The sequence below is a fragment of the Aquila chrysaetos genome, chromosome 6, assembly GCF_900496995.4.
Source record: "Aquila chrysaetos chrysaetos chromosome 6, bAquChr1.4, whole genome shotgun sequence".
NCBI lineage: Eukaryota > Metazoa > Chordata > Aves > Accipitriformes > Accipitridae > Aquila > Aquila chrysaetos.
This window is the reverse complement of record NC_044009.1, coordinates 46535209-46551081: the sequence shown is the minus strand read 5'-3', so window position 1 is coordinate 46551081 and position 15873 is coordinate 46535209. Positions and strand designations below refer to the sequence as shown.

Sequence of the window (15873 nt, the reverse complement as noted above, 5' to 3'; positions counted from 1 at the left end):
CTAACCCAGCCAGAACCTCTACTCTGACCTCTGCAGTGAACAGTGAGTGAACCAGGTATAATAAGATTCAGCTCTGCACAACAAACCAAATTGCCAGGCAGCCTTTACCATTTTGCAATTAAGACTCCGTTCACGGTACGGCAAGTACACCGTAACATGAAATAACACTACTGCAGGAAGCTCGGGCTGCTAGCGCTTTTTAAAGGGTTTACAGAACTGAAAAAGAGTCAGCCCTTAGCTACCTTAATTACAGCAAAATTCCCGGTTTAGGCAGAGATTAATGACTTTGCAGGTGGCAGAGCAATTCTAAGCAATTTTTCATAGATACTGAAACAGTTCCCGCTGGCACGCATCATGTGGCACCAGCTGCTCTTCAGTCGCGGCTGTCAGCCGCGGCATCGCCGGGCAGGAGCGGCCTTAGGCCATCCCGCCCACAAACGAGGAGCCAAGCCTCCAAACTGAGGCCTGACCCTCAGCTGGTTTAATTTACACCCTTTTCATCTGAGGCTCGTCCCTCAGGCGCAGCCTACCTACTGGGTCTTGTCAGCGAGAAGCTGCCCGAGACGCCTTCCACGCAGGGAGCCGGGGTTTCCACGTTTCCCCAGCAGCGCTCCGGGTGCACGAGTGGAGTTTTAACTCCGGTTACTGTCGCTGCTCTGCTCACCGCAGCTAAACACCGTGCTGCACGCCTTCCTCCACCACAGGTTTAAGTCCTCCACCGCGTTTACCAGTTTACCGACAAAACCAACCCACCAACACCCCCCACGGCGGTTACGGAAGCGCAGCGCAAGACTGAGGGAGCGGGGTACTGACCAGGCTGCCCGCCTGCCGCCGGAATTTACACCCTAAGCCCCCACCCGGGGCAGGAACCCGCCACGCCGGCCACGGCCAAGGGCCGCCCCGCCAGACGAACTCGCCTTTGGCGCGAAAACGTCCGCTCAGGGCAGCGGGAAGCAGGGGCGGCGGGGCGGGGCTCTGCGGGACGGCGGCCGCCGATTGGCCGGCGAGGCGGCACGGCGGCGCACGTGGGGTGCGCCGTGGCGCGAACCGCTGTGGGGCCGGGGCGGCGGCGGCGGCCGGGATGGATCTGGCGGTGGCGGCGGGGGACGCGGGCGCGGGGCAGCAGCACCAGCAGCTCCGCGATGAGGTGGCCGAGAAGTGCCAGAAGTTGTTCCAGGACTTCTTAGAGGAGTGAGTGAGAGGGGCCGGGCCTGGCGGCGGGCGGGTAGGGCCGGCAGCAGGCGGCGGGCCGCAAAGCGCCTCACAGAGGGGGCCGCCATTTGGGTGAGATCCTGTCAGGGCCCCGGCCCTCGTGTTTCAGTCAGAAAAGCTCTCCCGTCGCCTGGGCCCGCCGCTGAGGCGCTGCTCTGCCGTGAGGGGCGTAGGAAGGGAGGGCAGTGCAAAATCCTTCCCAAGCAGCTTTCAGTGGGACTTTTGTTAGATGCATTTGGCCCCTTTTACCAAAGTTTTATGACAGCCACGTTGAAAATCCCTTTTGTGGCTTGGTTGTTACGCCTTAGTACGTCTGACTCCCTACGTTTTGTCTCCCGAGGGACATTTCAGCAGCAAACAAGGAAACCGTTAACGTCACCCTGGGGAACGCAAAATAAAACCCGTTTTGCTGGTGCAGAACGGTTAAACCATGAATAAAATTCTGTGTGGCAAACCAGCTGTATGAAATGCAGATCCAGTGCATCTGTGCTGGGGTGTTCGTAGAACAGATGTAGCAAGGGGGGTGGAAGGAGAAATATTGTTGTAAAAGACATTTGCAAGGGACTGTGGGATGCCGTTGTTCTCTTGCACGCTCCTTAGCATGTGCAGTCCTTTTCCTCTCTTTCTCTCCTGAATTCAGAAGTATTCAATTGCAGCCTGATATGTAACTGTGAAACGTTTTCTTGAACCACTTTCAGGTTCCAGAACTGCGATGGGGAGGTCAAATACTTGCGTGATGCCGAAGAACTGATTCGGCCAGAGCGGAACACATTGATCATAAGCTTTGCGGATTTGGAGCAGTTCAATCAGCAGCTCTCTACCACTATTCAGGAGGAATTTTACAGGTAAAGTGTAGAGATTACCTGAAAGCTGAGCAATGCTGTGGTCTCAGGCCTGTAATGTCTTACGTGTTATGTAAAAAATAAGAGGCTTTCTGTATCCTGGAAACATTTATATTTAAGAATTTTATTTTTTTTTACTGCATCAAAACTTATTTCTTAGTGGATTCCTCTCTGGAAACCATTAGTTAACTAGGCAATTGCATTTATTGTGGTAAAGAAGTAGATGGTCAGTGCAGGAATACAGAATAAACAATAGAACTTCTTGCTCTGCAAATATTTTATTGAGCTAGTGGCTTATTTTGAGGATCTACTACTTAATATAAGGATAAAAGTGTCATAAAATGAGACATTTAAAAGTCCATTTTCAGGCAGCAAAGCAAATGGCATTATTATGCAGTAATCTCATATTTAGCATGTTTAGATTAGCTTTTGCATGTTCTTACATAATGTGGCAGTAAAAGCCGGAACCTGGAAATGTATGATACAAGCCTTTGATGTAGTCTAAAGTAAAGAAGGCGTTTTTATAGCTTCTATAAAATTTGAACTTATTTTCTGTATTTCAGGGTTTACCCTTACCTCTGCCGAGCAGTAAAGACTTTTGCCAGAGACCATGGAAATGTTCCTTCAAACAAGGACTTTTATGTTGCATTCCAAGATCTACCTACCAGACACAAGTAAGATGATTATTAATTCCAGAAACTTCTGCATTTTTACTACTGGGAAAAAAGTGTCAAAGCATACTGAAAACATTTTGGTTATATAGCATGAAATGTACAGTTGACCAATACAATAGCGAAGAAGTTTCCCGATCTTGTGCAGGATATTTTTTGAAACAGTTGTTCATTCGTGAACCAAACTCAGATGCCTACATTCCACAAACAGATGTACCTTCTCTAATTTAAAAAAATGATTTAGATATGTTGCTTTTGAAGTACCAGAGAAGTAACTTTTGCATTGGTTTGACCTTTGGTATTAATCTAAAAGTTTATGTAAAATCATAAAATGAGAATATATTCTAGTAACTTTGTTTCCTTTGTCTGTTACAACTATTCTTTAGTCACAGACTGAATGAAACTATGTTGTGTCATAGTGCTTGGGTAGTACCCTTAGCATAAAAACATCAACTCCACTTAAGAATTTAATCCATATGAATTTCTGTTTTAAACAGAATTCGGGAGCTGACATCAGCAAAAATTGGCTCACTGATGCGTATCAGTGGACAGGTGGTACGTACCCACCCAGTCCATCCTGAGCTAGTAAGTGGAACTTTCCTGTGCCTCGACTGCCAGACGGTGATTAAAGATGTGGAACAGCAATTTAAATACACGCAGCCAAACATCTGCAGAAACCCAGTCTGTGCCAATAGAAGGAGATTCATGCTGGACACAAACAAATCAAGATTTGTTGATTTCCAAAAGGTACAGTGGTGAGGTTGGGGGACAACAACAATGATGTTCCTGTGGTAGTTGAAGGGTGTTGTTTATACTGCTAAACATTGAAGACAGTTAATTGCGGTTCTGTCAACCTCAAGAAAAGACCTCAAGAAAAGGCACTGGAATTTCTGCAAATGGTTTCTTTCTGTCTACAGAAGGCTAATGTTTAAGCATGGGAAATTACGAATAGTATCAAAGCAGTTCTGTGGCATGATGTTTATTGTCTAAGCCAGCCACTGAAAACCCACATATTCAAGCCGTTGTTAGTCTCGTGTTGCAGGTACATCATGTGTAGTTGTTTTATATGAGTATGAAAAGAGGTGTCTTTTAGTATCTGCAGTGTTTTGCTCTTCCAGATTGATTTACTCTGCCAAATCCTCAGCACTCCACATCCTGCAGTAATATTTTGTGTCAGTCATGTTAATGGACTCTTCAAGTTGCTTTTCCTAGCCCTCAGAATTGTCATTGTGGCTCCTGTGTATCCTCTTAAGTTTCCCCAAGGCTCCTTAGATACTGATCAGTGAAGGGATTTTTGGTTGTTTGTCTTATTGTAAGAGGAATTTCATGATCAACATGGATGGCAGCAATCAAATACTACTTCCTATATTTATTAGCAGCTTAGCTTTTGAAGCAGTTTCAAATTTGGTGACATCCGCTAAGTGATTAATATTCTCTCCCTCCCCAGGTTCGCATTCAGGAGACGCAGGCCGAGCTGCCGCGTGGTAGCATTCCTCGCAGCGTGGAAGTGATCTTGCGTGCAGAAGCAGTGGAGTCTGCTCAGGCAGGTGACAAATGTGACTTCACGGGGTCACTGATTGTCGTGCCTGATGTGTCCCAGCTCTCAACACCAGGTTTGTTGCTACCAGTCATGCCCTCAATGATATGTCCTTCCTGCTTGTTCTGGGAACTGCTGTTCTGACTCCCACCCTAATGGCAGGGGTGCGCGCAGAAACCGGCTCCCGGGTGAGCGGGACAGAGGGCTATGAAACCGAAGGCATCCGAGGACTTCGTGCCCTTGGAGTCAGAGAGCTGTCGTACAAGCTAGTCTTTCTAGCTTGTTACGTTGCACCAACAAATCCACGGGTGAGTCTGGAAAGAAAAGAAATTTAAAGGTATTGATGATTTCTGCTCTTTATGGTTTCACCTCAAATTAGGGAGTGGGAATGGGTAAAGCTTTAAACGTGTGTGTACCACCTTCCTCTGCATTTGACTATCTTTATATTCTGATTGGACTTATATAGCAAGTTTTTTTTCTTGTCTTTATTGTTCGTAGCAGTTTTCACAGATGTGATTATTTACTTGCCAATGTTATCAATTTATTCTAAAGAGCTAACTGGTCCATTTATTTCCATTCAACTTTCATCCATTTCTGCAACATTTCCTTTGCCTCCAGGAAATCATATTGCTTCATTTTGTCACAAGGAAAACCGTGATCCTTCCTGTTCCCTCTGGTTTATCACATAACATCTTGGGATGTTATTACAACATAATAAGTAATACTGACTATGGCTGGGTTTTAGCATGGTATGATATTTTAATCTATAATTCTGCTAGCAGCTTCACCGTCACATAGGATAAAAATAGCATCTGTCATTTTCTTGGTGTAGGAGTTTCCTGCTGCATTCTAGAGTAAGAAAGACCTTGTAAATTCCAGTTAATGAAGAATGCTTACAAACGCAAATTTTAGTCAGTGGAAGCCGTACTGGTTTACTCTCTTTAATCTCTGGACAAGCATCTCTCCTGGGTTTTTCTCACTAACTGAAGTTACACTCCATTGCTTTTGCCCCCTAGGAAATTGTCTGTTGTTTTTTTAAAAGGTGTAAGGTGATGAGCTTCCTTAGCCTAAGGTCAGTTTTTCTGAATGTCTTCCTCCTGTTCAGCTTACAGAGCAATTTTTTGTAACCTCCTGTCTGCAGTGCTCACGTTCAGTAGTGACCATGTTACTAGTTTTATTTTTTTAATTTTCTTTGTTTAGTTTGGTGGAAAGGAGCTCCGAGATGAAGAACAGACTGCAGAAAGCATTAAAAACCAAATGTCTGTGAAAGAGTGGGAAAAGGTTTTTGAAATGAGCCAAGATAAGAACCTTTACCATAATCTGTGCACCAGCCTTTTCCCCACTATCCATGGTAAGAGTCCAGTTGTTGCCTCAGAGAGGGAAGATTTCACTTGTGAAAATATTAATTCTTTTTGCTGTCTGTGTGGTGCCATTTTGGGAAAGCTTGAAAGCCCTGTGCCAACTACCACAAACTCTCCCCTCCAGCACTGGTTATGCTAGAAAGGAGAATCTATTTTCTGAGTACTTGCTGTGTTTAATCATTAAGGCCTGCAAGACTAGTCAAAATGGTTGGGTTTGCTATTGGTTGATCTACTACTAAACCTACAGCTGACAGTTGGATATAAGCTCTATTTTATACGGGCTTCCCTCAAAAGATTTAAGGGTTCCAAATATTTGTATGCTGTTGTGTATGTATGTGTGTGTGTATATTTGCAGTTGTTTCTGGCTCAGAGCTAGTTTGAGGACTTTTGTTTGTTGTGTCTGAAAAGTTTGATTGGCTGAATTTGGTCCATGTTCTGAGCCTCTGTAGCATAAAGGAATTCAGCCGCTTTCTGAGTCATTCTTCCATGAAACTGTATCAAGCACATAAATGCAGTTTTAGTGAATGTTTAGCAAATAGGTAAATTCTGAGTGGATGTGCCCAAATGCTCTAAAATTCTAGTGGGCTGAAGTTTTTTTTAAATAGGAAAAATGTGGTGTTTTCTTTGGATTTTTAGTCGAGTGTCTTTTCTGGGGCAGGTAATGATGAAGTGAAACGTGGGGTCCTGCTGATGCTTTTTGGAGGAGTTCCTAAGACCACTTCAGAAGGCACTTCACTGCGTGGGGACATCAATGTTTGTGTTGTTGGTGATCCAAGTACAGCCAAGAGTCAATTTCTAAAGTAAGCATCTCATTAAAACTCAGTTTTTAAATATTGTCCAGAGTGACTAGAGCTGTAAATGTGTACTGTGTCTTTTCTATGTTAAACAGAGGAAAAGGAAGTAAAACATTTAAGAATATTTTCCAGGAATTGTTTGGATGTGGTTGAAGTACTTGAACAGGGCTGAAGAAAAGTCAACAAGCCCCTGTAGTAATAACAAAGAATGAATTAAGACTTTTTTGTTATTCTTTATGTAGTTACGAAAGTATGAATTTCAAAAGACATTGAATATTAAAAATACAAAATTTATTGCACATCTGAAAATATCAGAGATGGATGAAATAATGATTATTTTTTTTTCCCCCTTTTTTAGATTAGTCTGAATTGGTAGGGCCCAACACTTTGGACAAATAGACAACTATTAGCCCTGAAAAATAATTATGAAATAATTATGTTTTATGCTACGTCTTCTATTATAATGACTTTTTATTGGAAATTCTATTTTAATATGGTTTTATTTCATCATGCTGTTCATTTACCTCCGCATCGTTCTCCATGAAGCTGAGGTCCTTGCAGAGAGTACGCTGCAACTCTGTGTAGAGGCACCACAAAAGCTGCCTTAGGCTGCCTGTGGTCAGTCTCGCTGCTTCCTGCTATAAAGCCATTTCTTCCCTTGTGCTGACATTTACCTGACCCGTAAGGAGCTGTGTTAGCTTGTGAAGTTAGCAGAAAACTTGTGGGAAGAGGTCTGGATTATTTTTTCTCCTGGTGTCATCATGGGTGAATAACAGACCTGTGACAGACTGCAGTTAGATAAGAATTAGTTTTCAAGGCTTGCTCAAACATCATTAGAGGTGGGAGGGCCTACCTAAACATTAATTGGTTCCTGAAGGAAGCAACAAGTCCTGGCCTGAGAGGTTGAAAGCAGCACTGCATTTATCTTGTTTCTGCAGGTTTTAATCTGACTTTTTACGTTTGTTCCTCACTGTTATGTCTCTCCATAGGCATGTGGACGAGTTCAGTCCTCGTGCTGTATACACCAGTGGAAAAGCTTCCAGTGCTGCTGGTCTAACAGCGGCTGTTGTAAAAGATGAAGAGTCTCATGAATTTGTCATTGAAGCTGGAGCACTGATGCTGGCGGATAATGTGAGTCCAGGAACTCGAGAGGTTTCTGCATCCCTGGAATGGTTTTGATTAATGATGAAGAGCCTCACATTGTCTTAATGATGGTTTTTTTCCAAAAGTGATTGAATTTGGGTGACTTATTTTTTATTCTTCCACTGCAGGGGGTTTGTTGCATTGATGAATTTGACAAAATGGATGTGCGGGATCAAGTAGCCATTCATGAAGCAATGGAGCAGCAGACTATATCCATTACTAAGGCAGGAGTAAAGGTAGCTTGTGCTATTCCTCTGGTTGTGTAGTCTGTAACCTTGAAGTAACCTGAAAAGAGGATATAGATTCGTGTGTGTTTGTAGAAGTAAAGTATGTATTTGCACTGTTAAAAACAGGGTGCTGTGAAAAGCAGTTTTAAGGGCTTGTTTCAGTATTGTTGGCAAGAGTGTGATAATGTTAAAATATTGATTCATCAAACTGTCCTGGGGCAGAGACTTGGTTAGAAAGGGCTGGTTAGAAGAGTTTGGGCTCTTTTGTGGAGTGATTGTTGTAATACCTCTGTTGAAACTCCATCTAAAAGATGTTATGCTGACCCATTGGAATTGCAATGAGTTGGTTTAGCAAGTGGTCACAGATATCATTCTTCTTTCTTTTTATTTATTGTCAGGCTACCCTGAATGCCAGGACCTCCATCTTGGCTGCGGCAAACCCAGTTGGTGGGCGTTATGACAGATCCAAGTCACTGAAACAGAATATAAACCTGTCAGCTCCCATCATGTCTCGCTTTGATCTCTTCTTCATCCTTGTGGATGAATGTAATGAGGTAATTTTAAGGAATTGTAGAATAATTTATGTCAGAAAAGACCTCTGGAGGTCTAGCCTAAAGCAGATCATTGAGAACAGGTTGCCAAGACCTTGACCTGGTGAGTTTTGAGTATCTCCAAGGATGGAGATTCTACACCCTCTCTAGGCCCCTTTGACAAGTCTCATGTGTTTAAAAAATGATAATAACTTTTATATCTAATCAGAGTTTCTCATGGTTCAGTTTGTGTCAGTTGCCTCTTGCCAATCTGTACTTCTAAGGACAATCTGGCTCCATCTCTATACTTGCTGATGAGGCAGTTGCTTTCTTTTTAAGCTGAACAGTCTCAGCTCTTTCAGCCTCTCCTCATACATCATGTGCTTCTGCCCTCTGACCGTCTTGGTGGCCCTCTGGAATCTTAGGTGAAGCTGATCTCATGAGAGCGTCTTGCTTCTGCTTTTCTTCTGTCTGTGAAGTTAGAAGCTGGCAGTACAAATTTTAACATGCTCTGCTGAATACAAGGATACTGCCTTTTCATCTTGTAGTGATTTGACCTGCAAACTTAACACCATTAGTCATTTTTACAAATTGCTGGTCACTGAGGCTAAGCTGCTACCACCTGTCTGTGTGGTGTTTGCCTTGGGAACGCATGAGATACAGAGATTAATGCTGGTTCAGCCCTATTCTGTCTACTGTTTTGCTCAGAGTGATTATCTAATTGAAGAGGGACTGATGAAAGAGACAGAGTAGGCTGAAAAGGAAGAAAGCAGTTCCCACGCTGCAAAGTGCTGCTTTCTGCCTGTTCTATGGCTAACTTGTAACCCAGGAGAGTTCCAAGAGTTTATAAATCCTAAAACTGTCTTTTATCCCTTCTCTGCTATGTTTCCTTGTATTAAAAACCTCCAGGGCATTCTCTTGGGTCTTCTGGCAGAGAGTCTGGCTTCTGGAAAGACTAGCTCTGCCATGAGGAGTGCAAGTGAGGGAAGGGAGCGGGAAGGAAGAATATAGCTGTTGTTTTGATATTTGGCTGATGTTGTGAAAGTGGTCTGACAGCAATAATATCCCAGGTTACAGATTATGCCATTGCCAGGCGCATAGTGGATCTGCATTCCAGAGTAGAAGAATCTGTCGATCGTGTCTATTCATTAGATGATATCAGAAGGTATCTGCTGTTTGCAAGACAGTTTAAACCAAAGGTAATTTTACGTTCTTGTATAAGTTGTTCTGTATGAGGAGGTCCAAAGGAATAGTCATTCTGTATCATGCTTTTTTCCAGCAAATACAAAGACAGTTAGTGCAGTGTTCTCTCAAGAAAGGAGCCGTAAACTCAGTTGTTATCTAGAAACGTAGCATATTTTGGAGCCATGTACTCTTTTTTTGAACTCCAGAAACCCAGTGAGCCCAGCTGAGACTATGTTATTATCAGTAGTCTTAACTGCTTTGGTGGCAGTTCTTAACCTCTGTCTAGAATGATTGAGGGGTCATTTCATAGCTTTCTCATACCTCAGGAGCATGGCTTATTCAGCACGGCTGCTGCGGAGACTTTTGTATTTTACTGACTTATTGCTTAATCAGGCAATTTGTTTGTTTTTATTTTAAAAGGGTATTGTTCCTCAATATTCCTTTGCTTTCTTTGTGGTAAAATACAGAACATGGGAAACCACTCTAAGTACAAATTTTTGTGGTCTATCCAAGTAGCAGCTTGGCTGGGCTGTGTGTTAGATTTTTCAGTTCTTCTAATGGAGTTCTCAAATGGAAGGAGAGGACACCCTCCCTTACAGAGTTTTGAAAACTCCCATTTCATTTCCACGTGGTGGGGAGTTTGTTTTCCAGCTGGATCTGTGTATGTGCAGATAGACTCAGGTTAAAAAGCATGTACACAAAGCTGTAGTTAGTGTTAGTATGTGAAGTGTATGCTTGTGTGTCTTCTTGCATGCAGAATGAAAGGTAAATAAACATAGAACAATCTAGCAGAGGCATGCATGAATTTTGCCTGGAAGCAAGTCAGTGGAACAAAAAAATAGAAATTCTCAAAAATTTGCTGTAAAATAATTATGTGTCAATGTACTTATACTTACTGTAATATCATTGTTACTGTAATTATTACAATATAATTATAACATGATTGTCATTATATTTATGTATAGTATGTGTGGTAGTATAGAATATTTCAGAGAAAAGCAGCTAGTAGAGAAAAGTCTTGGAACTGCCGATCTAATGCATGAAGCACAAACTTTAATACTTTTAACATGGCAAACTGTCATACTGTCTTGTGTCACAAAGATATCTAAGGAGTCTGAGGACTTTATAGTGGAGCAGTATAAACGACTACGGCAGCGTGATGGCTCTGGAGTGACAAAGTCATCCTGGAGAATCACAGTGCGACAGTTGGAAAGCATGATTCGGCTGTCCGAAGCTATGGCCCGTATGCACTGCTGTGATGAGGTATCAGGTTTTTGATTAAAGTTTGTATAAATGTTTATATAAATGTTGTGGGATTACTGGCATTGCTATTTGACTATGGTATTGTATGTATTTAAATCCTGTGGGTGAGGAGGAGGGCTTGGATCATGTTTTCACTTGTGATGTGGTCATACTTGGTCTGAATTTGTATGCTAGAAATACTGTTTTTAAGGTGTGTCATGTAAAACAGAGATCAGCTGGTCCAAACTGAACATGCATGTTTTTGCATTACAGTTGTATCAACACTCTTAGCCTGTTAGCTGTCAAATCATGACAAATAGGAAGAAAAATCATCTATTAGTATCAGCCAGGGCTGTTGTCAGTCTTTCCTAATCTTGCATAGTAGCTCTTTTCCGCCTGCAATCTAAAAAGCTAAAGTTCATCAGAGTATCTGAACCTGCCTAAGAGTACCTGTATTTGTGATCTGAGCTCCACCTCACGTCAACTAATGTTGAAGTGTATACTGCCTTATGGCTACTAACTGTGGTTTGACTATTACCCATCTAGTCCCTGCTTTAAAACTCAGCAGGCTTTTTGAAAGGTTGATTAGGGGTTACGTGACACATACAGTGACAGAAACTTCCTCACTGGTTGTGTAAAAAGGACACCCATTGGGTTCTTTTTAACTAAATACAGCTTGTAAAGAAACAGATATCTTCTAACTTATAGCTCGGCTAGAGGTGATTTTTCCAGTTTCTGCTCTTCAATTCTGGAGGAGAGTATCATTAATTACATTTTTTTTCATATTGTTTCTGTTCAGACACATTTCTGTCATGGCTCTTGCTCCACTGATCTTTCTTCAAAATGTTCTTGGCTTAAGTAAAAATTTTATTGATTCGACATGATCGCTAGAGCCTGAAAGATTCATCAGGCTGCTTATTCCCTCCATAACCTTGTGTGAACTCAGAGTACTTGTAGTGGGATATAGTTTGACTTGCAGACTCTTTACTGCTTAGCATTACTCAGGTGAGATGGGTAGAAAGACCCTTTGTCAGAGTCAGGGGTGAGTTTCTGGAGTTACTGGGGAAAAAAAAAATTTAACACTAGAAGAGCCACCATGCCTATTTAATATATCTTTTCCAAATCTTCCCCAGGTTCACCCGAAACATGTGAAAGAAGCTTTCAGGCTTTTAAATAAGTCCATCATTAGGGTTGAGACTCCTGACATCAATTTAGACCAAGATGATGAACAGCAAATTGAGGATCAAGAGGACCAAGATGGCGTCAATGGTAAATTACTTGTAAAGAATTTTTTCAAAGGGGAAAATACTTCCAGCCTGGTGTGCACCACCACAAATAGTTAAAAGATGTTACAGATTTAAACCCAGGCATGTGTCCAAATAGGTGAGGCAGAAGCTCCAGCTGGGGTCAATGGTCTTGTGAATGGGATCAATGGCCATACTGAGGACATGAACAAGGATGCCGCACCCAAAGCTTCTCTTAGACTGGGCTTCTCTGAATATCGACGAATTTCTAATCTCCTGGTGCTGCATCTCAGGAAAGCAGAAGAAGGTAAGAATTTGTTTATTAAAAAGATGGCAGACCCTGAGTTCAGGGAGCAACTGTTACTACATCTCATGCTGTTGCACTTGGGATTTTCACTCCTGCTGAGACACCAAACTTTTTAGGTCAGGTGTGAACGTGTACACATGTCTATACTACATCTGATGATACAAACATGACTTCTTGGACTTTCTAGCTCTGGTGTCTTAGTCATTTGTCAAAATCTGGTAAGTTGAGGAGCATGTCAACAGAGCAGATCCAGAAAAGGATTTGTAGGATATGATGGTTTAACCTAGCTAGAAGAGTCAGTAGCAATGAAAACTGTAGCAAGAGCTTTAATGTATGCCAGCAACCACAGCCTAAAGTATATACTTAACCAGTGTGTGCCAAGTGGCTGCATCATTTCTTGGGGAGATGAAATAGTTCAGTTGCAATGAGGCTACTTGTTGTGGTTTAACCCCAGCCAGCAACTAAGCACCACGCAGCTGCTCACTCACTTCCCCCGCCCCCAGTGGGGTGGGGGAGAAAATCAGGAAAAGAAGTAAAATTCGTGGGTTGAGATAGGGTTTCGTGGAGATTCGTAGGTTTAATAGAGAGATTCGTGGGTTTAATAGAACAGAAAAGAAGAAACTAATAATGATAATGATAACACTAATAAAATGACAACAGCAGTAATAAAAGGATTGGAATGTACAAATGATGCGCAGTGCAATTGCTCACCACCTGCCGATCGACACCCAGCTAGTTCCTGAGCCACGATCCCCCGCCCCCACTCCCCCCAGTTTCTATACTGGGCGTGACGTCCCATGGTCTGGAATACCCCGTTGGCCAGTTTGGGTCAGCTGCCCTGGCTGTGTCCCCTCCCAACTTCTTGTGCCCCTCCAGTTTTCTCGCTGGCTGGGCATGAGAAGCTGAAAAATCCTTGACTTTAGTCTAAACACTACTTACCAACGACTGAAAACATCAGTGTGTTATCAACATTCTTCACATACTGAACTCAAAACATAGCACTGTACCAGCTACGAGGAAGACCGTTAACTCTATCCAGCTGAAACCAGGACACTACTCCTGTAATGAAATGCAACAGTTGTCTCATAGCATGTACCAATGCTATGAAGTTTTTGGAAGGGTGTGGAGGCTATAATATCTGTTCAAAATGCTGAGTCTGTGTAGAAGGATGACTTCTTTGGCTTTGTGTGACAGTGATTGTCTTTTGCCCTTGTTTAGAGGAAAGTTGTATGAGTCCTTACGACTGCTTTTTCTTGAAGCTGAAGGCTGCTGTTATTGCTCATTTAATTTGTAAGCCACTTGGATGCATAGAACTGAAAGCTTCAATTCTCAATCTAAATATCTCCAATTAAACCATGATACAACAGCCTCCTGCACAAAACATGATTATTTAAGAAACCTAAGAAAGTCTCATGTTTCTTAAACATCTTAAAAAGCATCTCTTCAGCATTTTAAATGTTAACATGTAAATCCTTTCTCTTACGGTTTGAATGGTATCTTACTGCTGCTGTGTGTATGCAAATTATTTTCTTTGCAGAAGAGGACGATTCATCATTGAAGAAGAGTGAACTTATTAATTGGTATCTAAAGGAAATTGAATCTGAAATAGAATCTGAAGAAGAACTAATAAATAAAAAGAAGATCATAGAGAGAGTCATTCACCGACTTACGCATTATGTATGTATGCGTGGATAGTGAAAAAGGGTTTTAACTTATATAGGGCAATGATTCATTTTTAATAGAACACATTCCTAATTTGAGAAATATGTTTTGTGCTTCCGTGTTATTGACTGAAATAAATTAGAGATGTGTGTAAGTAAAAGTCCAAAGCGCTATATTATGTCCCTATAGAAGTGTAAGTAATATTTTCCTGTATTTCTATAGTGTTAGTTATACATTAGGATACAGAAATATAAACAGCACTTTATTCAATGGATAGCTTTAAGGAATGGGGGCACTGGAGCAGTTTGAAGGAAGAAGTATGAAAATATAAAATACTTTTCACTGTTAAAGGTACAAAACCACTAGACTGAAGTGTTCCCAGAAAGCATACAACATATAAGAGATTTCCACTGAACATAATTGTTAAGATTAGGAACCTGTTAAAGAGGGAGTTTATAATTAAAAGGGTTAAATAATACATCAATAAGAGGTGCTACCAGTATAAAAAGGAGATACCTTTCAAAAAGTAAAGACAAACCTTTCTGTTCTTATTTGAATACAAATTTTTGTCTGTTGCAGGACCACATTCTGATAGAACTGTCCCAGTCGGGACTGAGAGGATCCAGAGAAGAGGAGACTTTTGATGAAGACCCATACCTGGTTGTCAACCCAAACTATCTGCTGGAAGACTAAGGGCTGAGAACTGGATTGTAGAGCTGACTAGTTACATGTTGGAAAATGCATTCTTTTCTTGCAAGGGTTGCTGTATAGCTAACTTCTTAAATTCTGATGAATGCTTTACTATGGAATGCGCCAGTGTGCAGTTAGTAATATATGATTGCTCATTTACACTGAGCATACCTGGAAAGTCTTTAAAGAAAGGACACACTTGTATATTAGTTTCGTTATTAATTCTGAGTTTCAATGCCATCATCCAGATGCAGAGGAGAATCAGTCAGTAGCCCTTTTCACCATCAAGCTATATAGGTGCTTCTGTTTTGAATGAGAGGAATTTTGCATTGTTCTTCTATTATATTTAGTAGACTTTTTATGCTATAGGTTTTTACTCTTTTTCTTACTAACATAAATAAAAGATCATTAAATGTCTGGAGATGTCTGGGGGTGGATTTGTTGTCACTCATATGTGGGATTGCTATTTTCTATGCCTATGCTTTGAGGCTGAAAACATAGTGATCTAAATGTTTAATGTCTTAAGAAAGATTAAATTTCGTGGATGACAGATGCTGTTTTTTAACTTCCAGTAATGGATAATGAGAAACTCTGATTGCTTCTCTTTCTTTTTAGATGGACTAAAGATGTGTATGCTCCTGTTGCATATGTAAAATAGAAAATTGAAAATAGCCAAGCCCAAAGCAAGACTTTAAGTCAGGAAGTCAGAAACCCCCATCTTGATGAATGTCTTGACTTGTAAGTGAATTGAAAACTGCCATAATTTGTGAGGGATTTTTAAGACTATATTTGTAAACTTGTATGTAGATTTTTCTACGAGAAAATTTTACTTAAATTTCTGTTGTTCTCAATTATTTGCTGTATGCTGTAGGATTATTAAATAATCTATTAAGAATTAAAAATACCTGGAATATTTGTCTTGTCAACCTGATACTGGCACCTAAGAAACATTTGTAATAGCATGAAAGCTACAAAAGCTATATATTTTAAGTATAAATAGTGTGAAATAACTGTTTCTGAAGCAGGTCCAGAAACGGAGCTGATTTGTAAGACAGTTGTCCTTTTCCTGTTAGTGTCTCCCAGCTTTGGAGAGATATGCCGGAGTCTAACTAAGCATATCATTAAAGATAACAGTTATATTTAAGGAATGGAAGGAATTGTAAATATTTGTCACCAACAGCACTACCACATCACTGGGCACTAGCTCACTAACTGCAGTAAATTCT

The 15873-nt window shown here is 41.3% G+C and overlaps 1 protein-coding gene across 1 annotated transcript; it reads left to right on the top strand.

The window, feature by feature from the left end:
- The first annotated feature begins 985 nt into the window (after positions 1 to 985).
- MCM6 (minichromosome maintenance complex component 6) lies at positions 986 to 15791 on the top strand. Its single transcript, XM_030018890.2, has 17 exons — positions 986 to 1191; positions 1911 to 2057; positions 2618 to 2728; positions 3223 to 3472; positions 4173 to 4338; positions 4425 to 4570; positions 5463 to 5613; positions 6282 to 6423; positions 7407 to 7548; positions 7689 to 7796; positions 8186 to 8341; positions 9388 to 9516; positions 10604 to 10765; positions 11878 to 12013; positions 12128 to 12295; positions 13833 to 13972; positions 14537 to 15791. Exons 1-17 carry the CDS (start codon positions 1082 to 1084, stop codon positions 14648 to 14650), a joined length of 2478 nt encoding a protein of 825 aa, XP_029874750.1. The 5' UTR covers positions 986 to 1081; the 3' UTR covers positions 14651 to 15791.
- The last annotated feature ends 82 nt before the right edge of the window (positions 15792 to 15873 follow it).

What these genes read in the sequence shown, in the direction of transcription:
- MCM6 (XM_030018890.2), top strand. Translation starts at nt 1,082, where the DNA reads ATGGATCTGGCGGTGGCGGCGGGGGACGCGGGCGCGGGGCAGCAGCAC. An exon ending in CAAGACAGTTTAAACCAAAG is followed by an intron (nt 9,517 to 10,603) that starts GTAATTTTACGT and finishes TGTGTCACAAAG; the next exon opens with ATATCTAAGGAGTCTGAGGA. An exon ending in TTCACCGACTTACGCATTAT is followed by an intron (nt 13,973 to 14,536) that starts GTATGTATGCGT and finishes TGTCTGTTGCAG; the next exon opens with GACCACATTCTGATAGAACT.